The sequence below is a fragment of the Myotis daubentonii genome, chromosome 3, assembly GCF_963259705.1.
Source record: "Myotis daubentonii chromosome 3, mMyoDau2.1, whole genome shotgun sequence".
In the NCBI taxonomy this organism is placed as follows: domain Eukaryota; kingdom Metazoa; phylum Chordata; class Mammalia; order Chiroptera; family Vespertilionidae; genus Myotis; species Myotis daubentonii.
The window spans coordinates 89481837-89507932 of NC_081842.1; the positions used below are offsets into that span (position 1 = coordinate 89481837).

Below are 26096 nucleotides of genomic sequence, written 5' to 3' on the forward strand. Positions count from 1 at the left end.
ATTAGTAGTTGCAGAATAACCACAGAAATGTGGATTGCAGCATGGAGAATATAGTCAATAATGTTGAAATAACTGGGTATAGGGCCAGGTGGGTGCTTGGGGCAGCAGGGGCACCAGTCTGTAGAGTACATGGTTTTCTAGCCCTTTTGCTGTACGTCTGAAACTGGTATGGAATGGTATTGAATGTAAACTGTGGTGGGAAAATAATAACAATCATTTTAAAGAGAAAAGAGAAAGAAACAAAAGCTCTCTGATACTTCAATATCAGTCTCTGGCAGATACAAGTAAAGGAAATAGTTGGGGGGGGCGGGTGCAAAACTGTGCCTTGAATCTTTCAAAACACATATCGTTAAGCAGCTGGTTTTCTGCTTTAACTATTCATTTAGGAAGACCCTGAGAGTGCCTTGAACCATTAGACCCAAACATCTGCTGCTAGAAAGAAGTCATAAATGCCATATTTATAGATAGTTCAGTGGATACCAGATTTATGCCAGTAATTTACAAGTGTGGTCTGAACTGGGGTAGCTGAACTATTTTTCACTTATCTCTTACTTTAATATAGGAAAACAAAATGACCGAAAGTAAGCAGGTGTCTTTTGCTCTTAAAAGTATGTTATTTTAGTATGCCAAAACACTTGTCCGTGTGGGACTTAGTGGGGGGGCCTCAAAGGATGCATTATTTCTTGTTACTGTGAAGACAGATACAAGAAGTACCGAAACTAATTCCTAAGAATCGGGCTAGATGACCCATGTCTGGAAATGAATTAGTCTTCAATGGTCTGTAGGGTGTTTTTGGCTAGTGTCCTGCAAAATCAGATGAGGCAGCCAATGGAAGAAACAAAATTAAGTGTGAATTTTTCTAGAGCTCCAGCATGTTGCTTATTAGGATATAGAATTGGACCAGATCTATAATATAATCAAGTCAAAATTCCTCATTTTCAGAAGAGGAAGCTGAGGGCCAGAGGGTTACCCAGACTCATGGACAAGTTTTGGTTAAATCCTTTCTCCTATTGCAGTCCTTCCTATGTGCTCCCTTCTCACCTAGCTTTCCTTAGAAACAAGAAAACAATTAGTAACTTACCTGACTTTACCTTCTTACTTTTCTTATTTTTAAATTTTTGAGTATTATCTCCTTGAAGAAATAAAACAATTAGCCATATGAATAAGCTGTAAGATTCCCTTTACTTTCTATTGACCTTACAATGCTTTCCCAACTCCAAGTTTAGAGGCAGGCTATGGCTTTGATCTTTGTGGCTCCAAGTCTATGCACTATTACTGACAAAATAGGAACTAATGGACAATTCAATGAATAACAGATACATCTTTAAAAACTGAAATCATGCCCTAAGTCTTATAATAGGTTTATACAAATATACCCGAAATTTATACATTGGAACTATTGTTTCATTCATAGTAGTCAGTTTGAGAGAGAACACATACCTTCATTTTGTGATCGTTGCTTAAACAATTTTGGGAATGAAAATTTTGAAATTCTCTCTAAGCCTGTGGCATATTTTTTTGAACATGAATGGAAAATGTTCATTCTTGGAGAAGATGGGTTTGAAAAAAAAAGTTGGTTTGATTTTTGATCATGACCAGAATCATTGAGAGGCAAGTGTGCTAGAACATAGCTGATCATGTTAATATTATTTTTGGTTTGCTCCTTACAACTGTTAAGAACAAAAGAAATTTAAAATAGCAAACACATAGAATCTCAAGGTGTGACTGTGCTTCACAAACTGGCTGTTTGTGAAGCACTGTTCCCAAAAAGATTTCCAGAAATATGGTAAGCAATTGCATTATCTATCTGACTGGTCAAGGGGACAATACATGTTTAGATATAGAAGTTCAGTTTCATCAATATACTAGTATATAATGAAGAACACTGCATTTCTTAATAGCCATACTTCTGATACATGTTTACTAATTGTTTTAATGTTATAGATAACTTTAGACTCCCCTTACTTAGCATGTGATGCCATGCTGACTCCGGGCATCTGTTTTCCTATTCAATTAAAATAAATACCCTATAGAGACTCATTTCCTGCTGTCTATTTTCTCGGTACATGCTTTGTAGGTAGTTAGAAGTAGGTTCTAGTTCTATCTCTGCTATGTAGTAGTTAGGTGACCCTAGCCAAGTAATTCAGTTTTTGCATATGTAAATTGGGAATAATTATTCAAAATGTGTTTGAGAGAGTTAGTCAAAAATATGAAAATTTGTGGCATATCTCCCTTCTCCTGACCCACCCACCCATAACCTGATTCCTCCCCTTCCAAATAGGCTAAGGATCAAAATTTCATGTCTGTCTGAGATATTTTTTAAAATCTGTTATTCAAGTGAATTCAGAAAAATATGATCAAAGAGCAATGTGCTATTTCTATGGACTTTACAATTTTGAAACAGTTACTTCTGGCTAGTATTATAGGTTACTCTTATATACCCAAAGCATATTTTGGACATAAAATTGTTGCATTTAGAAAAGATAGCCAGTCGAAAGAAAAAAAAAAAGAAGAAGAAAAGCAAAAAGCTGTTTCAAAATATCCAATGATTCATTAAAATACTTTTGTTTCCTTAGGAAAAAAGTTTCCACATATGCACAGTAATCATTTGGCTTTTCTTAGGCTTAAGCCTTGGGGAGTTAGTGGTATTTGGCTCCTGACATGGAAGTCTTTCTCTTGTCAGACAAACCCTTTCCCCTGCACATTCCTGTGCAAGTTTGTTTCTGTTGCGCCTCATGGCAGGCTGCGAGGTGGCTGGGTATGGTTTGCACTGCCCAGCCGCCTCCTTCACACCGCTCCTTAACCTCTTCCTGAGTTAGCCTCAGCTCTGTGGCTATTAACGTGCTCATTGTTTCTCTTTCGTTGAGTGTCATTTTACCTGGACAATAGCCATTACTCTGAGATGGAGATGAGCCAGTTAATGTGCATTAAATAAACCAACTTGTAGTTTTTGAAGTCCCTTTGGATGGGTTCTTTATTTTTGCTAACCATTCTTCAGGGTTTCATAAGAAGAGCAAGAACATTTCTGAGAGATTTGACTCTTTTTAGGGAATGATTGTGCGTTTTGAGAAAACTATGAACTAGATTGCTTTTCAATGTTGTTTCGAGAAATCTAGGTTTTGATGATTTGAGATTTATTCTCAACATTTTGAACTTTCTATATTCTCAAGAAAGGAGATAACACTAAGAAAGTTTCATTCCAGGGAACAAACACCAAAGTGATACGGAAAAGTGCACACGAGTAACATAGTTTTAAAAAAGGGCAAATGATTGATTTACAGTCTAACTTAGACTCTAAAGCATAGGTCACGGAAAGTAGCTGAGGCTGGAGTCCATGCAGAAGAACATTAGGATGTTGTGAATGTCAGCATATCGATCCATTGCTGTTTAAATTCTGTTCTATTTTCTTCATGCTCAGACTCAGTGTTTGAAAATGTATGCAAATTAAATGTTAGCATTTTAGGTAGCTATCAGGCCATTTGGATACTTTAGAATTTTCCCTTTAAACATTGATGTTGGTGGTAAGGCTATAAAATGTGTGTGTGTGTGTGTGTGTGTGTGTGTGTGTGTGTGTGTGTTGTAAATGTAAATGTTTAAATTGATTCACTCTAATTTGTGAAAATTGCCCCGATTTTAATCTGAAAAATGTGTAAGAGGGAATGAAAGATAGGTATGCCTCTTTTACTCCTTATTGGTAAATATGCCATAGGCTCCCATTTCATTTTATTTCTTTGATAGTCTCCAGTCAAATTTATGTAATTAGTAGACTTGCCTTAAAGAGTTGGGAGAATAATAACAAAAAAAGAAGTATATTTTATAATAGTTCCAAACATTTTTACTTACATAGAGGATTCAATATAGACATTTTAGTAGAATCACAGGCGTTTGCATATCAAAAGGAATAATATATTAGTATATATTCATATAAATGCATATGTGCCTAGGCAGACATATTACATTTATATGATATATAAAAATATAGGGAATCAATGTGTCCATCAATAAAAGAATGATTTTTAGAAAATAGATTAATAAAAGGCATTATGATAGGGTAGCAGATTTTGCTGTTTTCCCCATTTTATATTGAAAAGTATGTAATTTTTAGATTTATTTATTTGTATCCAGCCATTCAACAATGGTTTAAAAAGGAAAACATAAAATTAGTTTTCAATTATCAAATTCTATCATTTTAAATAAATAGTAAATGTATACTCTAAATTCAACTACTATCAATTAAAAAATTAAAAAATATATTATTGGTATAGGTCATAATACTCCACTACATTTATATTAGGATTTGCAATTTAAACATTTTTACATATGTACCAATTTAGTTTTATTTCATCTCATAATTGATTGCTAATTGAGATAAAAATAATGCATTGCCTTCTTTTGGTAATTAACACAGCCAGGATGAAAACAAATGAAATAACTGTGAAACTCAATTCTCACAAACTAAGGCTGAACTGGACATTAACAGAAAATTAAAATCAACTTCATAGATAATAATGAACTCTTGTGGACAGTGAAGCTACTCTGTAGATTAGTTTTAATTTCCTTCCCATATAAAAACTGCTTCTTTCTAATATGCCAGAGAATTAGGCAAAGAGTGTGTGTATATGCTTAACGTGGTATGACTTCGAGTAAATGCACATGTGCCCAGAGAAACAGGACTGTGATTTGACTAACAAATCATAATATTCATTTAATTTTATAACAGAATTTAAAGTTAGGAGTAACTTTAGAGGCCATTTAGATCAATCCCCTCACTTAATTTTTTTTAATTTATTGATTGATTTTAGAGAGAGAGGAAGAGAGAGAAAGATCGATTTGTTGTTCCACCCACTTATGTTTTCATTGGTTGCTTCTTGTATGCACCCTGACAGAGGATTGAACCTGTAACCTTGGCATAGCGGGACCATCTGTCCCTCATTTTATATGTAACTTATGCTACTGTGGTGTTTTTACTAATGGAGTTAGCTATAAACATGTTCAAATCTGTGCAAAGAGACTATAAGAAATATAACCACTCAATCATTACAACCACCTATTCACCAGCAGATCATATACACTCACAAGGAATGAATTATCTACTTATCAATAGATAATCAAAGTGCTAATTATGTTGATACATATTTTAAACAAAAAATCAATACACATATTTATAAATACACATATTTATAGCAGCCCCAAAATAACAAGCAGTTGCTCATAATATACCTGAACATTTCAGGACTTACCTCATGCAAGAACAACATATTCACTGCTAGGGGAAAGAGTTTAGTTTATTGAATGAAGCATTTATAATTTGTGGCTACAGATTTTGAAGCTTAGAAACTTAAGAGTTGGAGTTAGGTGTTGTGATAACATTTGTTATAAAAACTCAGTGATTAGTGAGTTTTCTAGAATGATTTATTTTTTCTACTCACATTTATTTTCCAGCATGCATTTTTTTTCTGAAATTAAAAACACAGCATGACAAAGGATCAAGTTTTACAGGTATATAGATGATGGAATGCTCATTCTGTCATTAGGATAATGAATTTTATAATCTTCAGCATTATCTCCTTGTATCTAGTTCACATTAAAGTTGTTGATAATAAAAGTAATGCGTGTTCGATGACAAATGTTTGGAAATACTGAAAAGCAAGAATAAGAAAATAACAATGAAAAACTTACCAGACAGAAAAACAATACAAAATATATTTTTGCAATTTTTTATTCCCACAGTAGATACCCCTCCCATTCTCTTCTCCATCACATACATGTACACAGATATGTAAATCTGCATATTTTTATTACACATTCTGACTCCACCACTTACATGCTCGGTGAGCTTTGGCAGTTTACTTCACTTCTCTGTGCTTTTGTTTCTTCATGTTTAAAATGTGGAGAATAGCAATAACTGCATTATAGGATTGTAAGGATTAAGTGGGGCAATTAATAAGTATAAAGTTTTGTAAGTGTCTGGCATAATATTTTAACTATTAGTATCACTATTATTATATGTTTAAAAATGTTTTAAAATCATCCAAATGTTCTCATTTTTATTTGAAAGCCACACTAGCCATTGCTAACATCTTGTATTATTTTCTGTAAGCCACAACAATACCCTTTTTCCCTCTATGATAATGGTGGTAAGTGGAACATCTGAAAAATATGTTCCATGCAAAATGGATCTTCACACAGACTTATTTTGTCATTTTAGTTTGATTTTTGAGAAATGAGTTGGGCACATCTGCCAAATCCTTTTATAAGATGCTACATTCCTGTTTTTATTTTAGTTTATTTCATTTATGGAAAGTTCTTTTCTCCTCCACCCCACCCTCAGATAATTAGGCCTCCATCCCCATTTCTCCATGTCCCAAACTATAGAGTTGCCATACGTTAAATGTTTAAAATAAAAAGTGGAAGAAAAATGGGGAAGGAATCTGTCTTTGTTTGTTTGTTTTTTGTGAAGTCATCCTTTTTTTGGTATATCTAGATTAACAAAAAACTTTCACACTCTGGAAATATACAATTTGATAAAGGACTTTAATTTTTCTTCTAAATTTGAAATATATTTTTTTGAGAGTGGGAAGGAGAAGGTTGGCTTGGGGAAGGGAAAGATGGGGTAAAGCAGATGAAGAATCAGTTTAAGAATATATGTTAATATATATATATATATTTTTTAAATTAAAAGGTTAAATAGTTAATGCTTTTTTACAAACTGTCTTTGATACTGTGTTTTGTTTATTCCATCCCAGAAAAAGTTAGCGGTATACAGCAAGATGCAGGACTCTCTGGAAGTCACCCTTCCCAGCAAACAAGAGGAGGAGGAGGAGGAGGATGAGGAGGAGGAGGAGGAGGAGAAAGACCAGCCTGCCGAGATGGAGTACCTTAACTCTCGCTGTGTCCTTTTCACTTATTTCCAGGGAGACATTGGGTCAGTAGTGGATGAACACTTCTCACGAGCTTTGGGCCAAGCCAGCACCCTCCATCCAGAATCTGCCATTACAAAAAGCAAGATGGGGCTAACCCCCCTATGGCGAGGTAAGAATTTAAAAGCAGATGCTCTCCAGGGCCCTGTCTCTGTTTCGCAACTGCCTGTACCAGCTTCCAGCTGGAGATTTGCCCCTGAAGGACGGATATCCACTTGCTTTTTAATTTTTAAGGACAGCAAGGAATTTCTTTCAGACAAACAGCTGGATCAGTTTTGTCACATGTGGAATGCAGGGTTGGAAAAGATGCAGTCACACCCCTTAAATTCCTCATGGAAAATAGTGATGCAACCAGCCGGAGTTTATAGTGGCCGGATCTAGCTGCGAGGCACCATTCCTTAAGCCCCCATGGCCCAATTTGGATGTCTAAATAACAGGCGTGCCTGGATCAGCTTTTAAAAATTAGCTCTTGCTCATTCCACTAGGTGCTACGTGGTGACATAGCAGAGATCTGAGTCTGGCCCAGGAATACCAACTTTGAAAGCCGTCTCTGTTCTCTCGATAGCTTTCCCTGCCCTGCTTTGTTGTGTATTAACTCTTTGTCCTGTACAATCCAGACATTACTGACTATATCTACATGGTTTGGACCTCGGTGAAGTAGAACAGTAGATTGGGCATTCTCTTCTTTATTTCTCTCTGTATAGAAGTCACAGAGGTGTGTTTGAATCTGATTGCTAGCTCACTGAAAATTGGGACATCTTAATTGGGATAATTACAAGGCTAGAGAAAAAAATAATACATCATTCCAGTGAAGGTTTTAGAGAAATGTGTTATGGACTTTTTTTCTGAACTCACTAGGTTATTTGAAGCATCAGTCAAATGGTTCTCAAAGTGTGGTTTCCAGGATGAGGAACATTGGCCTCACATAGGAGCTTATTAGAAATGCAGGTTCCTGGACCACACCCCAGACCTACTGAACCAGAAACTCAGGGGTAATTTGTGTTTGAACCAGCCCTCCCAGTGATTCAGATGCAGGCTCCCATTTGATAATCATTGATTGGGGGCTGTTATAAACACAGATTGCAGGCCACCTCACTCAGTCCTACTGAATCAATGTTTCTAAAGGAAGGCTTTGGGAATCACACTTTAAGTGCTGCAGGTGATCCTATGATGAGGAAAGGCTACCTGTGGTTGGGGCAGGTGAGAGGTGATGAGTGGTTGGTCTCCTCTCAGCATCAGAGGAATGGTTCTGCTCCTTTGTAGGGGAAATTTTGGCCATATGAAATTGCTGGGCCTGATCTGTAGATAGGATGACACCTCCCTCCCTCCCACCCTCCCTCCCTCCCTCCCTCCCTCCCTCCCTCTCTTCCTGTAAATAAGAAGAATACCAAGATAAGCAGTGACTATAACCAGAAGGAGGAATACAAATTCAAGTGACTGAGTCTTGACAGAGATGGTTTGGGAATCATAACTGCTTATTTGATTAATACATATTACAGACTTCCCACACTGAGAACTTAGTCCTTGGAAACGTAAGATGATATGTAACCAACCAATGTTCTTCTTGATAGTACATGGTGAATACATTTAATAACTTGGAAAGGGTAAAAATAAGAAAACTTTAATGAATTAGCTGACTTTAATAGTTTGTTATATCAATAATAGATCCTATCAGCATATTTTTTGCTAGGAGAGTAATAAATACAGTGCCTATTTCTTTTAGAATACTGGCATAGGCAACCCTAGTAATCATTTAACCTGGGATGCAGGAACAAGAGCCCCAAATTATAGCTATATGTGAGCATGATTGTCTATACTATAGTATTATAACTAGGATAGTTTTAAGTGAGGTATAGTATATATGCAAAAACTCTACAGTTCAGTGTTTTTTCTGTAATATGCATGACTGAATAGAGAAGACATTTGGGCAGATATCAAAATTCAGTATGGAGAGGGTAAATAAGGTAATGTTTTAGTAACTATTGTTACAATTTTCTTGGCATTATTTTAAATTTGGCTTTCAAATCTATCTCCTCTTTTATTCATTGACTTACACAGCACATCTTTATTAGGGTCTTACTATGTTCTAGGTAGAAGGACTATATCAGTGCACAGGAGAGTCTAAGGCTCTACACTCATGGAGCTTATCAGTGAAAGAGACAGGTAACAAATGTGCAGTGGAACCCAAGGGAATTAGGGTAATAATAGATGTTCTTTCTAAGACCATTCTATTTGAGCATATATCTGAAGGAAGAAAGAGTGCTCTGCACCACATGAATATCCAGGGGAAGATTATGTGAGGCAGAGGGAACATCCAGTTCAAAGACCCTGAGTAAAGACTGCATTTAGAATGTTTAATGCAAAGTAAAATGCTGGTGGGTGTGGAATGCAATGAAAAGTGAGAGGCAGAAACAAGAATCTTTAGAGTTGTTTATGTCAGTTTACCAGAGTAGCACAGGCAAACACACTGTGCTCTTTGCCTTCCGTTTCTCCATCTCCCACTAATTATTTCCCTAACACTTGGGATAATGCATTTCTATAAGGAAGATCTGGGATAAATATGAATTGAATGATTAAGTGACTGACTTAGATAAACCAAGTTCATACCATGTACCCCAGATTAGAAAACAAAAGTGTCCTCAATGGAGAATTTATTAGCAATACCTTGTATGAAATCATTGATTACAGTTTTGTTATTTGTAAAATAAGGGGGTTGAATTAAGTGAGTACTGAAATCTTTTCTCTGTAAAGTTCTGTGATTTCAGATGTATTATTTACTTCCCATTTGTGAATAGAACTTTGCCATTGTTGTTTCTAGTTGTGATTCCGTTGTTCCTAGTTGTGATTCAGTCATTTTTAGATAAACCAAACATAACTTGGATACAATTTATAGATTCATAAAATAAAGGTTTAGAAAATAATATCTTAAAAAAAGGTGTAATAAATTGAGACCCCCATGTCTAGCGAAGAGAGTTATGGGGAGTTTTGGATTAATTGCCTAAGTCATACAGGTTTGGTTAATGCAGTCTTTGGGTTCTATTTGTTTTGGGTTTAAGTTTGAGCTTTCTTACTGTCTGGTTGCAATGTGATTTGGAATTAATTACTTAAAATCTCTCTGGGCTCAACTTTGCCTATATAATATGTGTTTATTGATATCCATTTCCTGGGGTTATAATACATAGTTTTTAATAATGTGTGTGGAGAACCTGGCATAGGGCTTGATGCAAGGAGCTAACTGAAGGTCAGGTGCATTTTCTCTTTTTCTTGTGTCCACTCATTTTGCACATAAAACACCAACCTTGGGTCTTTATACAGAAACATTGTGTCTAGAAGTTTGCATTTCTGGCAAAAGCACAGTGTGCTGGACACAGTAGGTACTCAAGGCTATTGATAGCGTTGATGGCCATTGTGGTAATACTTTATGCAGGAGCTGCTGACCAGCTGCATTAAATTATAGGGTTTAATTTATGGCATGAAATTTTTACAGTGCCACACAAGTGGTATAGTGCTACAAAGGAATTTAAAACTGAATTATGTTTGATTGCAGAATATATTACACAGTAAATCTTTAGACAAGAATAGAATGTCAGCTAATAATGGAATAATGGTTATACTTTGTGTATCTTGATGGTGTGAGGAAAGTCCTGTTTAGGTGTTTTGCAGCTGTTAGGCAAACAATTGACAAGAAATATTTGTATTTTGGCATGATATAATATCAATTCTCTCATATTTCACTACAAATTCAATTCTAGCAGGGATTGAATAAGGCATCTCAGTTAAGAAAATCTAATGAATCCCATTGTCCCCTTATCCGCATCCAAATAGAAACATCAGCTTCAAATATGTCTATGTATTGATCTCAGTGCCCCAATAATATTACAGAAAGTGTGTGTGTGTGTGTGTGTGTGTGTGTGTGTGTGTGTGTGTGTGTAGGAAAGGGGAGACGTTAAGTTGAGCCACAGCAAAACAAATCACTGACTTAAAAACCATGCTGAGCCTGGCCAGTGTGGCTCAGTGGTTGAGTATCGACCTATGAACGAGGATATCACAGTTCAATTCCCCGTCAGGGCACATGTCCGGATTGTGGGCTCAATCCCCAGTAGCAGGCGTGCAGGAGGCAGAAAATTGATGATTCTCTCTCATCATTGATGTTTCTATCTCTTTCTCTCTGAAAGCAATAAAAATAGATTTAAAACAGAAAAAGAAAATTATGCTGAGTAGTAACATATTTACTGACATCTTTTCTTACTGTAGCAGCAAAGCAATTGTTGCTTGATTGATCTAGTAGTGTGTGCTTGGAGCAACTCATTCTGGCCGGAAAGACCTCTCTAAACGAGTAGTAACTTAAAACAGCAAAAGGGCGAGGGGGAGAAGGACTGGGTTTTCTGAGCCACTGAGGCTGGGAAGGAGATGGTGGAGCCAGATCTCCAGGAGGCCCTGCTGGGACCGTCGCTGCTGGGACATTTAGAGCAGGCACCTGGAAGAAAAGTGAGGTCTGAGGTGCCTCAGTGTCCTGCCTCCAAAGAGTGCAGCATCTGCTGTTGCCTTTGAATCTCTTATTTTAGAGTCGCAAGACCCATTTTGAGCTACTCTAGAGCAAAGTAGATAGGGGGCAATGTTTGGAGATAATGGTAATGCCTACTTCCAGCCTGACAGAAAGCGTTGGAACACATGTCCTTTCACCTCTGACCCAACAATTTATTTTCATGGGAAGCCGGACAAGAGGATGGGAATTAAATTATAGGGAGGACCCTTTAAATTGAAAATGCAGTAGCATTTTTTTTCACTGAGATTAATAAAAAGATAAATGCTACCTTTTAACATTGCTATTTTAAGTCAATATTTGTTCTAAGAATATGTTTTCTGAATGTTTTTAAGATAATTTGATAGTGGTCTTATAGCATTTTATTGTCCCATTTTACCACTTTACAATAGTTCTTTTTTTCCAAAATTAAGTGACACAGTACTTAATTAAAAAAATAAATGTTGAATTTTCTCTTGCTTATATTGTTTGCCCTTAGATTTTTTTAAAGAGACATTTAGAGTTAACGTAAAAAGTCTCCCAGCTACTATGAATTGAAAGAATCATTTGATGGCCCACGTTAAATTCTTCTATATTTCTAATATATATTTTGGGTATCAGTCAGACAGTGAAGTTACTGGGTATATTTTGGGTGGGTTGTAGTAGATAATGTATCACGTTTGTCATTTTGTTGTTTAGGAATAAGGGTGTGTGTGTGTGTGTGTGTGTGTGTGTGTGTGTGTGTGTGTGTGTGTGTAATATTTTTCAATCCCAAATGCAAGCTGAATCAATGTATAGATTTTTTGTACGTGTCAGATTGTCAGTGTTAACATCATCCAACTGTCAAGTAACACTGATCCCACAGTCACCCTGGAGCGTTAGCATTGTTCAGTCTGAATTGCCTCCACTAACCTGAAAAGTAATATTGCATGGAAATAGCTCATACAGTTTCTCATATGCTTTTTCATCCAACAAATGTGGCTGTGATTAAGTTCTTGTGAGCAAAGACTCACGTAATGAAAAAAAATTTACATATATATGAAATAAGTACACTGATTCCCAGGCATGAAAAAAAGCATGTCATCTGTTTCTTTGTATCAAGATTTTTTCTTAACAATCAAGATAGCCAATAGTGGTTTTGAGGTTTAGACTTGTCCTTAAATATATTTTCTATTCAGTATCATTTCATTTACTTGTAAAATGTAACATTGTTTTTGAAACGGCTGCATATTATACTAATCTCAGGAGACATACCAACTGGGAAAATACTAAGTTGCTTCTAATTTTATTTTTCCCTAAGGCATTTTAAAGCTTTGTTCAGACTTTATGAAGTGCATTTTTAAAAATAGAGTTTCAGTTTCAATGACAATGTGTTCACTAATCACAATACAATACTTCCTAAATAGGACAAGATTTTTGGTAAGGAATTTGTTCATTATTCACATTTGTACATGTATATCCAAAATGCTTAGGCATCTATAAAATAAAATTGGGCCCATGTACATATAAATGAAAAGAAATAAAAGGAAAGCAGCCAGAGAAATGACATATACTCTCTGTACTTTTGATATTTTAATGGTGGCTTTTACTAAGGAACTCTGTATCTCTGGCACACACCCACGGGTTGGGTTCAGCAATGTTTATAATAGGATTTTGGCCTCACTAGGAGATGACGGTTACGAGTAGAATGAAGGATTTGGTACCAAAGATTGGATCTATGAGAGCAAAGTGGCAGATCGGTGGTGGCAAAGCTGCACTGTATGATGTAAGGAGCCTCTATAAAGGCCTTGCATGGGTTTTAAACTTTACACATTGACAGCTTCCATTGTGGGTGTGAGAGAAATATTCCATAATGAGCCTCACTTAAGGCAAATTGAATTTTCTTCTCACAGCTTATGCAATTTTCTTTCTTGTCATTAGCAGCCATTTTTCATATGTCAAAGGAAGACCATTCTTAAATAAAATATATATGCTCCAGTGCCAGGAAGTTTGATTTTAAGTACTATTTTCTGATGGATTGTGGTTGTGACAAAACAAATTCACTCAATGAGGAGTTTGCCAGGACTGTTTGAAGACTTGAAGAACGGCACCCACTTCTATCCTTTGTCTTTGGAAGACTGATATTTCCTAGGTTTCCCAAGGGAGCTGAGGTCCACGGAGATTCTGTGGGGGAGAGACTTGATTGTGAGACAGGACTCTCTGACCGTCCATAGGATGGATGGAGTGAATGATGAACGCTCCGGGCAGACGGCAGAGAGTGGGAAAGTTTGCAGTGCTAATGCCACAGCCTTTAGGGAGGCTAGAGGAAGGAAATGTTTGAATACCACAGCAATATCCTAATTATGTTAGTCAAGTTACAGATGTGGTGGTTGATTCCCATTATACAAGCTTTCCCTGGAGTTAAACAAACAAACAAACAAACTGGCCTGGAAATTTATGAAGTGAGAACATGGATATGTCAGATTTCTGAGTGCTTTTATTTCAGAGTACTTCTTCGGACAGTGATGGCGAACCTATGACACACGTGTCAGAGGTGACACGCGAACTCATTTTTTTGGTTGATTTTTCTTTGTTAAATGGCATTTAAATATATAAAATAAATATCAAAAATATGTCTTTGTTTTATTATGGTTGCAAATATAAAAAAAATTTCTATATGTGACACGGCACCAGAGTTAAGTTAGGGTTTTTCAAAATGCTGACACGCCGAGCTCAAAAGGTTTGCCATCACTGTTTTAGGATGTCCTTTATTCAATGGAAAGATCTTGCAAGGTTTTTTTTTTGTTTGTTTTGTTTTGTTTTGTTTTGTTTTTTGTTGTTTGTTTTTTGTATATGTGTGTGTGTGTGTGGGGGGGGGGACCTAGTATAAAAATACTGTCTTACTTTACGAACATGACTAATATTATAAGCAACCTTATCTTAATCTATAGATATAAATAATTTATAGGCCACTTTACAGAATGATAGAAGTATGGAGTCAGAATATATTTAGAATTTTCATTCAAATTCCTCAGACTTTAGTAGAAGACTGAGCCACAGAGAGGTCAACAGATCCTTTTGGGGTCATAAGATGAGATAGGATTGCCCTAGTCAGTTTGGCTCAGTGGTTAGTGTTAACCTATGGACTAAAGGGTCTTGGGTTCAATTCTGGTCAAGGGCACATACCTCGGTTGTAGGCTTGATCCTTGGCCCCAGGAGGGGCACATGCAGGAGGCAACCAATCCATGTGTCATTTTCACATCAATGTTTCTCTCTCTGTCTCCCTACCTCCTTTCCACTCTCTCTAAATTCAATGGAAAAAAACTATCCTCAGGTGAGAATTAACAACAACAAAAACAAATAAAAATGAGACAGGATAAGAACTGAGTGCTGTTTTCTGACTGAGCTCTCTAGACTCCCAATTCAGTGCTCACTCATTCCCACCACACCATGGGCCACAGGCTCCCACTGGTAGTGTAAGTCTTCCAAATGAAGATCCGACTGTATCACTCTCCAGATTAAAACCTTTCAAAGCTCAGTGATCTTCTCAGGACAGCACCCATATTCAGTACATGGTTGGCAAGGTCATACCCATCTGTGCCTTTCTTGGATCCTCGTCTAAATTTTTTCCACCTTTTGCCCACAGATCTCTTTTTAATCCTTCAAATGGCACTTTGCATGTATAGGGTGTGTGTGTGTGTGTGTGTGTGTGTGTGTGTGTGTGTGTAATTTTTTATCTTTTTTTCACATAACTTTTTATTTGTCTAAAACACTCCTCACTGCTTCTTCCCAAGGCTAGCCTTACTCTTCCTTTCAATTTAGCTCTCTCTCTCTCAGGCTTCCGGGCCCTCGCTCTGTGCTTTCCTTTATGAGAGCGCCTACCATGTCACATTGCATGTGCGATTTATTGTCTGTCCTCTATCAGGTCGTGATTAAAAATGGCATCTCTTGACCACCTGTGTTTGGTACATAGTAGGTCTTCCATAAATATCTTACGAGGATTGAGTGGAGAAAGTGAATCGAAGTGGAGTCGGGGAAGGTTATCACTATTATTTCCCCTTCCCAACACCTTCTCAAATCCATCACTCCTCCTTAAATCTCTTGATTTCCACAGGATCTTCACCAAAATCTAATGTTCAGGTTATAGTGACAAGTGTGCCCTCTTGTGGCACAGTTATGAAGACTGCTGGCCATCCAGGAGGCAGGCTACCTGTTTCAAAGTTCATTTTCCAACTGGCCAGCTGTGAAGTCTTGGGCTTCTTACCTGCCTCGATTTCCACATGGATAAAATGGGAATAACAGTAACAACAAGATAACAATAACTACCCGAAGGGAGGATTCGTTAAGATCATCCATGGAAACTGTTGGGCATTTGGTCACTATCCTTAAGTGTTAGCTATTATTCTTATAGGCTCTCAGAACTCCACAGGGAAAAAAAATAAGCTCAGAATACTCTTTCTGATGGAAAATGAGTGTCAGTGAGCATAATTAAATGCAACCTTGTTTCCATTTGTTCTTTCAGCATTAAAATGTTTAGTTTGAATGGAAATTATATTTGCATTTAAAGGAAGTTAGCAAGCATCATCATTTCCAACCTACTCAAACATCATCTATGGCATACATTTTCTTTACCTAGGACTAAGGACCTAGGATCTTTGCTCAGACTTGGTGGCAGCAAGTCACTCAGGAGGAAATGAAGCTTTTCAACCCCAACTTGGAGACCTTAATATACATTGTGGCTGAATAAAGTGCACAGACTAGGGCGGGGGACTCAACACGGTGAACCCTGCGGTTGACTTGGCCTGGGAGCTCAGAGGCTCACCTAGTCTCAGCCCACCTCTGTGTGGGGACTGAAAGTGCATCCTGATTAGTCTGCTATAAAATATTGGACATGTGGAGGCAAGTCTCTCCCAGAATGGAATCTTATGTAAATAATTTATTTTTCTGTCTTCTCAGACAGCTCAGCTCTCGCAAGTCAGAGGAGTAGCTTCCCGACTTCCTTTTGGACCAGCTCTTACCAGCCCCCTGCACCCTGTTTGGGGGGAGTTCATCCTGATTTCCAGGTCACTGCACCCCCTGGCACCTTTACCACAGCCGACCCCAGTCCCTGGCCGGGACATGGCCTGCACCAGACTGGCCCAGCCCCTCCCCCTCCTGTGTCTGAGTCTTGGCACTACCCTTTGGCATCTCAGGTGAGCCCATCCTACAGCCACATGCATGATGTGTACCTGCGGCACCACCACCCCCACGCTCACATGCACCACCGGCACCACCACCACCACCATCACCACCACCACCCTTCTGCTGGCTCTGCCCTGGATTCATCCTACGGGCCCCTGCTGATGCCATCAGTGCGAGCAGCCAGGATTCCTGCTCCCCAGTGTGACATCACAAAGACAGATCCGACGACAGTCAGCACTGCTACCTCAGCGTGGGCCGGAGCCTTCCACGGAACTGTGGACATAGTGCCAAGTGCGGGGTTTGATACAGGTGAGCTGGGGGAACTCCCCCTTTTCATAAGAGAAAAAGTTAGGAAATAAATATTTAAAAGAGGGGATGTTCTAAGTACCTTGAAATATTTTTTTCTTATGTGTAAAGTTAAGCTTTGCCAGTATGCTTATAGAACCTAACCATTTGCAATAATTCCTGCATCCCTGCAGAAACTGGTGTGAGTACTTCATGGAGTACAGTCTGAGGAAGCTAGTGATCTGTTCCTTTGGACTGGAATCTTTGGTACTTTATGTTTATAAAGTATTGAGCATATTCCCTAACTGTCCTCCTCTCTGTGCTCTATGCTATGTGCAATGCCTAATAGAATCACAAATAGTATGTTTCAGTCATTTTTCTTTTCTTTTTTGTTAGGTCTTATTTATGGTTTATAAAACAAAACAAATTGCCTCCTGGAATGTAGTCCATGGTCCACTCTCTGAAAAAGATTCGGGGATGTATTTTTTTAAAAAAACTGTATTTTCTTCCCTTATTTTTGCCCTTTTGTCCCCCCCCCCCTTTCTTTTCCTCACTTCTCTCTCTCTCTCTCTCTCTCTCTCTCTCTCTCTCTCTCTCATTCTCTCTCTCTCACCAGACTTAATAAAATTACTATAAAGTTTATATTCAACAGATTTATAAAAAATGGTAAGGGAGATATTTATTCCTAGAGTATTCAGCTCCTCTGGAATTCACTGGTTCTGAAGGTCATGGTGTTAAATGTTTGAGCTTGTTTTTTGGACCAGACTGTCATATTAATAGTATTAATAGTTCTGAGTTCGCAAAACCATAGGCTTCAGAAGCTAAAAAAGACCCATCAAGTCAGTGATTACATCCCCAGAGTCTACATTCCAAAGTCACCCCCTTCACCTCCAGTCCCAGGTTCTTCCCCTGTAACATTTTGGGACACATTAGAACTTTCTTTCCAGAAGTTTAGAGAAAGCCACTCTTTGATGGTTGTTGTTTTCTGTAGTATGCAGGGCCTTTAACCTGAGTGCTGGTTCGCAGAAGAGAACCCCCCAGAGGAATGGATGCCCAGCGTCAAGTGGCATGCACTCTGACAGGAGTGGAACAGCCTAATCTTGGCTGTTGCTTCTGCACTGAGCTTTCCAATGTTGGTCTGTGCCTGGCCCCATCTAGTTCAGCTTCCTATTGAGTCTCTGGTTCAAACTGCTTTTCTAAGAAAATGTCAGAGGACTTGGTTCTCTCTCTGTCTAGGAGAAAAGAATGTGGTGGGGCTAACAACAGGCTTCCCTTCTTTCTTAGCCGCATACTAGCAGGATGAAGGCAACTCTTGAGTTGTTGGATGCCTGGGGCCAGGTCTGAGTGGAGTTCCAGTTTGGTAGCTGCGATCCTGAGTTGCCAATTTCTGGAGGCTCTTTCCTATTGTCCTTCCGCGATACCTGCATGGCCACACTTAATGCCTTTAGTAGGCAAAATGGATGTTCTCTCCTTTCTTAGTCACTTTGGGCTGCTATAACAGAATACCATACTCTGCGTGGCGTAAACAGCAAACATTTAGTTTTCATAGTTCTGGAAGCTGGAAAGTTCACGGTCAAGGTTCTGGCACTTTCAGTGTCTGGTGAGGGCCCACTTTCTGGTTCACAGACTCTGTCTTCTCAGTGTGTCCCAAGATGGCATAAGAGACAAGGGAGCTCTCTGAAATCTCTTATAAGGGCACTAATTCCATTCATGAGGGTTCTGCCCTAATGACCTAATCACCCACCAAAGCCCCCATCTCCTAATACTAGCACACTGATCATTAGGATTTAACCTATGAATTTTAGGGGGACAAAGACATTCAGTCCAAAACATCCCCTCTGTGCATTCTAGAGCATAAAGACGGGAAATGGTGTGATTGCTTGTTGCTCTCTGTTTCCAATTGTCTGTCACCTGTTACCTACTTTTGTAGTTGTCAACTTTGGGCTGTGAGAAGAATTGGGTAGCAGTCTTGCTATGATTACGTTTAACTGCATTGTAGTTGATTCTACAGGGATCTCTGGAGCCCGGATGGCTTTTTATAATTGTCCTGCCTTAAGTCGAGGTGGATGGGCTTTTTTTATACCTGCATTGACTGGTTATTGGATGGTTTTGCCTATTGAAAGGGGAAGTAACTTTAGGCAAGATGGCTTTATTCAGCTGAAGGTAATTCCCAAAGAGAGAAACAGCTGAAAGTCATGAGCTGACAACAGAGGGGAAATGAATGTTTTAACATGGAATGGGGAAGGATCACTGGCCCATCACAATATCCATTATAAGGGGACAAAAAAAGGAGTAGTAGCTCTTCTTCCACTTTTCTCACGACTTATTAAATAACAGAAGTTTCTGTGTAATAGGCCCAAGCTAGGGAAGTAGGTGAGTTGGGAAGAATGAGACATACCTTCCTCTATCCAATCTATAAAACATTGACCCGATTGTGCAGCCCCAAACAGTGGCTCAGCTCAGGACTCAGCATCAAGGTCGGGTGGCTACCAAGCGGCTGAGGGAACAGCCTACATTCAGGTGAGACAGCTGTGAAACTTCTCATAACCCAAGTACATTCCATTAGGAAAGAAATTAATGCAACCATTTTGAAAGCAATTTGGTTATGGATATGACATTTTCATCAGTAGGGGAAAGGTTTAATAATGCTAGGTGCATTTTTATTTTGCAGTCATCGGTAGGAAACCTGGAAGGTTGAACATAATATAAAAGCTTAATGACTAAAGAAAATTTTAGAGTATCATATACGATAAAACCCAAGGGTCAGCAAAAATTTTCTGTAAAGGGGCCTGATAGAAATATTTAAGACTTTACAGGATCATACTGTCTGTCACCACTACTCAGCTTTGCTTTTACAGTGTTGAAGCAGCCACAGAGACTTAATTAAATGAGGATGGCTGTATTCTAATAAAACTTTATTGATGGACACTGAAATTTGAATTTTGTATACTTTTAATGTGTCATCAAATACTACTCCTTTTGATTCCCTTCTTTCTTGATCATTTAAAAATATATAATCCATTTTTCCATACTCATGAGCTATGTATATAAACAAAAAATGGGCCTGATTTGGCTTATGAGCTGTAGCTTTCTGACCCCTATATAATCCCATGTGTGTAATTTTTATCTATTCACACAAGCGCACGCGCACGTGCGCGCACACACACACACACACACACATTTGCACCTGCACTTCCTCAATTAAAATTATCTGGAAGTATATGCCCCTAGTTTTAATGATTGTTTATTAGTAATTAGCAATCATTAAGTGGGCCTGATTTGGCATCCTGAGCTGTGAAGACAGACTGATTTTATAAGCCCACCTCTGGCACTCACTAGCTACAGCGGTGGTTCTCAACCTTGGCTGCACTTTAGAATCACCCGGCTGCTGGCCAGGGCTTTCCATCCCCGGCTGCAGGCTGCAAACCAGGGCCTTGCTTTGTTCTGTGCTGTCCCCTGGTGGTCAGTTCATGTTATAGTGAGCAATTGAACTCCTGAACTCCCAGTCTCCTGGTCCAACTCCTGTGGGGACACTTTGCATATTAGCCATATATATATATATATATATATATATATATACATATACACACACACACACATACAAACACTAGAGGCCTGGTGCCCAAAAATTTGTGCACTCGGGGGGGGGGGGGCGGGGAGTCCCTCAGCCCGGCCTGTGCTCTCTCGCAGTCTGGGACCCCTCGGGGGATGACCACCTGCTGGTGTAGGCCCGCTCCCCAGGGGATTGGGCCTAAGCTGGCAGTCAGACATCCCTCTGGCAGCCCGGCAGCCCTTGGAGGATGTCCACTTGCCAGCAGGGAACAGGCCTAAGCTGCAGTCGGACATCCTTAGCACTGCTGAGGAGGCGGGAGAGGCTCCCACCAACACCACTGTACTGGCAGCCATCAGCCTGGCTTGTGGCTGAGCAGAGCTCCCCCTGTGGGAGTGCACTGACCACCAGGGGGCAGTTCCTGCATTGAGCATCTGCCCCCTGGTGGTCAGTGTGTGTCATAGTGACCAGTCATTCCCAGTCTTTCTGCTGTTAGGGTCAGTTTGCATATTACTCTTTTATTATATAGGACTAGAGGCCTGTTGCACGAAAAGATTTGTGCAATAGGATTTCCCTTCCCCTGGCTGCCAGGCCGGTTTTCCTTCAGCACCCGAGACCCAGGCCTTTGCTCTGCCCGGAGCTGCCTTCAAGCCTTTGCTGCCCTGCCCAGCCGCCCCAGGCCGGGTTGCACACAGGATGCCCAGATGGTGGTCAGGCGGGCCAGCTGATCACTGCTGCACCACGCGGCCTCCGCAGGTTGGGTCGCATATGGGATACCCGCCGCCCCACGTCGCAGATAGGCCCAGATGGCAGCAGGGCAGGCGGGATGGCACTGTCCCGCCCCACTGCCCTGGGTGGCAAAAGCAGGCCCAGATGGTGGTGGGGCAGGTGGTATGGTGCTGTCCCACCCTGTTTGCAGTATGCAAATTATCCGCCATCTTTGTTGGCGGTTAATTTGCATATTGCACTGATTAGTCAATGGGAGGTGTAGCGAAGGTACGGTCAATTACCATGTTTGTCTATTATTAGATAGGATAGTGGCCTGGTGCACGGGTGGGGGCCAGCTGGTTTGCCCTGAAGGGTGTCCCGGATCATGGTGGGGGTCCCGCTGGGGTGCCTGGCCAGCCTGGGTGAGGGGCTGATGGCTGTTTGCAGGCTTGTCAAGCCCCCCCCAGTGGGGACCCTCACCCCATGGAGGTTTGGCCAGCCTGGGTGCCTGGCCAGTCTGGGTGAGGGGCTAAGGGCCATTTTCAGGCTGGCCAATCCCCCCGGTGATGGAAGCTCCCAGCCTCTCCTTTTTTTTTTTTTATTCTGGGATTTATTTACCTTCTATAATTGAAACTTTGTTGCCTTCAGTGGAGCTCAGTGCTGGCCAGGACTGGCGGGAAGCTTGGCTTCCTCCATCACTGGAGCAACCAAGCCTCCTGCTTGCTCCAGCTCCATGGCTGCCGGCCACCATCTTGGTTGGGTTAATTTATATCTCCCACGTTCAAAGGCTGTTAAATCATGTTGTTTAACCATATCTTCAGAAAAAAATCACTCTACTGTTGTGGTAAACAACCTGCTTCCCTATTTAAAATGGTCTGGCCCTCTAGCAAATTCAGTGTGAAATTACAGCTAATTTGCCTACAAATGTCAGGTGGTCATAATAATCTGGCCACTCAGTGTATATATCCTACATAATAATGAGGTGATATGCAAATTGACTGTCACACCCTCACACAAGATGGCTGCCCCCATGTGGTCACAAGATGGCCACCACAAGATGGCCAGCAGGGGAGGGCAGTTGTGGACAACCAGGCCTACAGAGGAGGGAAGATGGGGGCAACCAGGCCTGCAGGGGAGGGCAGTTGGGAGCAATTGGGCCAGCAGTGGAGCAGTTAGGCGTCAATCAGGCTGGCAGGGGAATGTTAAGGAGTGATCAGGCTGCCAGGCAGAAGTGGTTAGGGGCAATCAGGCAGGCAGGCAGGTGATCGGTTAGGACCAGCAGTCCCAGATTGTGAGAGGGATGTCCGACTGCCGGTTTAGGCCCACAGGGATTGGGTCTAAACCAGCAGTCGGACATCCCCTGAGGGATCCCAGATTGGAGAGGGTGCAGGCTGGGCTGAGGGACACCCCCCAGTGCACCCCCCTCTAGAGGCCCGGTGCACAAAATGCATGCACTGGGGGGGGTGATCCCTCAGCGTAGCCTGCCCCCTCTCACAGTCTGGGAGCCCTCAGGGTGGGAGGCCACCCAGTGATTGGGGGGAAGCAATGCCCCCATCACACCTCTACTGCTGCCTCTGCTGGCAGTGAAAGCCTTGGCTGGCCCTGGTTACCTGAGCCTCAGGCCGGCCCTGGGCAGCTGGAGGGCTGAGGGCACAGGGGGACTCCGGAGGTAGGCACCCCGGTGGGCTGAGGGAACTGGGTGCCGCCATCTTGTGGCTGTGAGCACCGCCATATTTGAGGGTGTGGCAGTCAATTAGCTCCTAATTGGCTGTGGGCACTGCCATCTTTGAGGGCAGGGCAGTCAATTAGCATATTCCCTCCTTATTGCTGTGGTTGCTGCCATATTTGAGGGCAGGACAGTCAGCATATGCTCTTTTTGTTTTCCTTTATTGATTAAAGTATTACAAATGGTCCTTATCCCCCCATTGTCCCCCTATCCCCCCACTCATGCCCTCACCTGCCGGTGTCTGTGTCCATTGGTTAAACTTATATGCATGTATACAAGTTCCTTGGTTGATCTCTTCCCCTTACCCCCACCCTCCCCTACCTTCCCTCTGAGGTTTGAGCATCTGATCTATGCTTCTCTGTCTCTGGATCTGTTTTCATTCATCAGTTTATGTTTATTATATTCGACAAATGAGTGAGATCATGTGGTATTTATCTTTCTCTGACTGACTTATTTCATTTAGCATAATGCTTTCCAGCTCCATCCATGCTGTTTCAAATGGTAGGAGTTCCTTCTTTTTTACAGCAGCATAGTATTCCATTGTGTAGATGTGCCAAAGTTTTTTAATCCACTCATCTGCTGATGGGCACTTAGGCTGATTCCAAATCCTAGCTATTGTAAATTGTGCTTCTATGAACATAGGGGTGCATATATCCTTTCTGATTGGTGTTTCTGGTTTCTTGGGATATATTCCTAGAAGTGGAATAAGAGCTTAACTGAAAAAATATAAGGTCCATGGTGAGATGACTTAGTTAACATTGCCTACCACATACCTCTCTTTGAGATCACAATTCATTTTAGCATATGAAAAGTTATTACACATTCTTTAGTAAGGAAACATGTTAAGCCCTAGCTGTTTGGCTCAGTGGATAGAGCATTGGCCTGCGGACTGAAGGGTTCCGGGTTCGATTCCAGTCAAGGGCACATGCCTCAGTTGTGGGCTAGATCCCCAGTAGGGAGCATGCAGGAGGCAGTTGATCGATGATTCTCTCCCATCATTGATGTTTCTATCTCTCTCTCCCTTCCTCTCTGACATCAATAAAATATATATATTTTTTAAAAAAGAAACATGTTAAAATTTAATAGGAGATTTTCCACTCTGATTTTCTTATGGACACATTTTGTTTTTAGCATACTTATTAACTTTTCATGTAAGGCTCTTTGGGAATGCTATTTAGCTTAGTTTTTATCCCATAATAAAAGCCACAGATTTCAACTTTAATCAGTGACTTTCACCTTTCTTTAAGCTACTGTGGAGAGGAAGATTAAGAATGGTAGCTTGAGCCAAAGATAAATACCTAGAAGGCTAAGAGGAGGAAGGGAGGGTCCAGGATATGGAGGACTAACTTCAGTAAGCTCAGAGTCTTGTACTAGGCCCCTTTGTGTCAGGAAAAAGAGAGTTACATGTTGTCTCGTAAGTGTGATTGTGAGACAACATAGTATTAGATATGCATGTGTGAATGCAAGACTGTCTCTTCCTATCATGCACGTATTTTTTGTGTGTGATGACATTAAGTAAATTCTGACCACTATTCATCTTTTCAGTGGCCATAACCATAAATGTATTTTACTGAAATGCTGACATTCTTATTTTCTGTTATTACCAGTAATTTACCTAAAATAAGATATACAATGTTCCATATCCCCACCAGTTTGAATTAATTTTTCAAGTAAAGATTTGTTAATAAAGTCTTTCTACTGAAATACAGAGTTGATTTTATTTATAACTTCCACTTTAGCCACTGTTTTTAAATTTAGCAAAAGGAAAAGCAATCATGCTTTGTGGTGTGACTTTGTCTTTATAAACACAAGCTGCTCATTGCTTGAGATTGTTTTCATCTCTAGATACACAGAATTTTTCTTAGGATCCCTCATGTTATTTTAGCTATAATTTTGTTATTTTTTATGTTGAGGAATGTCATAATTACTCAATATAAAATATACATAAACATTATAGAGTTGAGGTACACATATTCTTTTTGCTAAGATATATTTAGGTAGGCTAAAATCACACCCTCCCCCAAATAACATTGTGTGTTATTGCACAGGTTCAGAAAATCTGGAGGTAAAAGGGATTTAATATGTTGCTGTAACTCTGGTTTCTCAAAAAATTTTTCTTGTAAACATTAGCTAGACATTTGCAGAAATAGATTCTATGACTGAATGACTTTGCCCCAACTGATGGCTAGAGCCACATATTAAACACTATCTGGTTCATCTCTCACTAATGAATTTTGTTTTCAGCTATGTAGTGAACTCAGGATTATGTATCATAGCATATGACATTCTTTATAGACAGAGAAAAACAATATACCACAATAGCTACTAGCCCTACAAATGACTTACTCAGTGCGCGTTGTGAAAATTTCCATAAGTACAGGAAGCTATGTTTCTAGTTTCTCTCAGGTGTTGAGGCAGAAACTGAATTGTTTCTGACGAGACTTTCCTACCAATGAGCTTGATATACCTGTGAATAGAATTATTCTTATAAGAAACCTGGAAAAATATGTTGAGAACTTAGAAGTTTGATAATAGATAGGGAGCACTAAGCACCCAGGGGAAGATTGGAGTACATCAACTTCCTTCTTATCTATGTTTTTCATAGACACTTTGTGTCTGATGAAATCATAAAGTCAAATCACCTTAAGTGGTTTTCTGAATTCTTTATAGTATGGGGCCTGTAAACCACATTAAAAATTCTGACTCAATCTGAATATTTTAATCCGAATATTTTGTGAAAGCGTCCTTGTTTACAAATTATAAAATTATATTTTAATGAGATTTAAATTGTAATTATTATTGCCCAAAATTGTTATATAGTGTTCACTTTAAAATAGGTGAATTAAACTATTTCAATGGTTAAGATACTGATGATCAGTCCTACTCAATACTATGCAGATGCATTTCATTAGTAGAAACGTATATTTTTGTTTTATCAAGTACAGGAAATAAAAAAGCAAGGTGAAAAATAGCTATGCGCTAGAGCAGCAAATGGAAAGAAAGTTTCTCTCCAGGAAGGAGGGATGGACATCAAGTTACATCTTGCTTTTCCATCCAACCTGTAAGTGTGCCATCTCACTAGATCCCATCTCAAGACCCATGCCTTCTTGGAGGTGGTCTGGTGCTGACAAGTGTAGGCACCAAAAAAAGATTGTGATTGCATGAAAGTTCTCAGAATAACCATGATAAACTATTTTAACATCCCCTTTTAAAATGTTACTAATT

At 39.8% G+C, this 26096-nt stretch overlaps 1 protein-coding gene across 4 annotated transcripts in view; it reads left to right on the forward strand.

Annotated features, from left to right (window-relative positions):
• The window catches only part of VGLL3 (vestigial like family member 3), a 49635-nt gene that overhangs the window by 6724 nt on the left and 16815 nt on the right, over positions 1-26096 (forward strand). For 3 of the 4 annotated variants that reach the window (XM_059688071.1, XM_059688072.1, XM_059688073.1), the window contains exons 2-3: positions 6747-7032; positions 16378-16911. In XM_059688071.1, the coding sequence (XP_059544054.1) occupies positions 6747-7032; positions 16378-16911 (820 nt within the window). The remainder of the gene's footprint in view (positions 1-6746; positions 7033-16377; positions 16912-26096) is intronic. The other variant, XM_059688074.1, reaches the window with a different exon arrangement.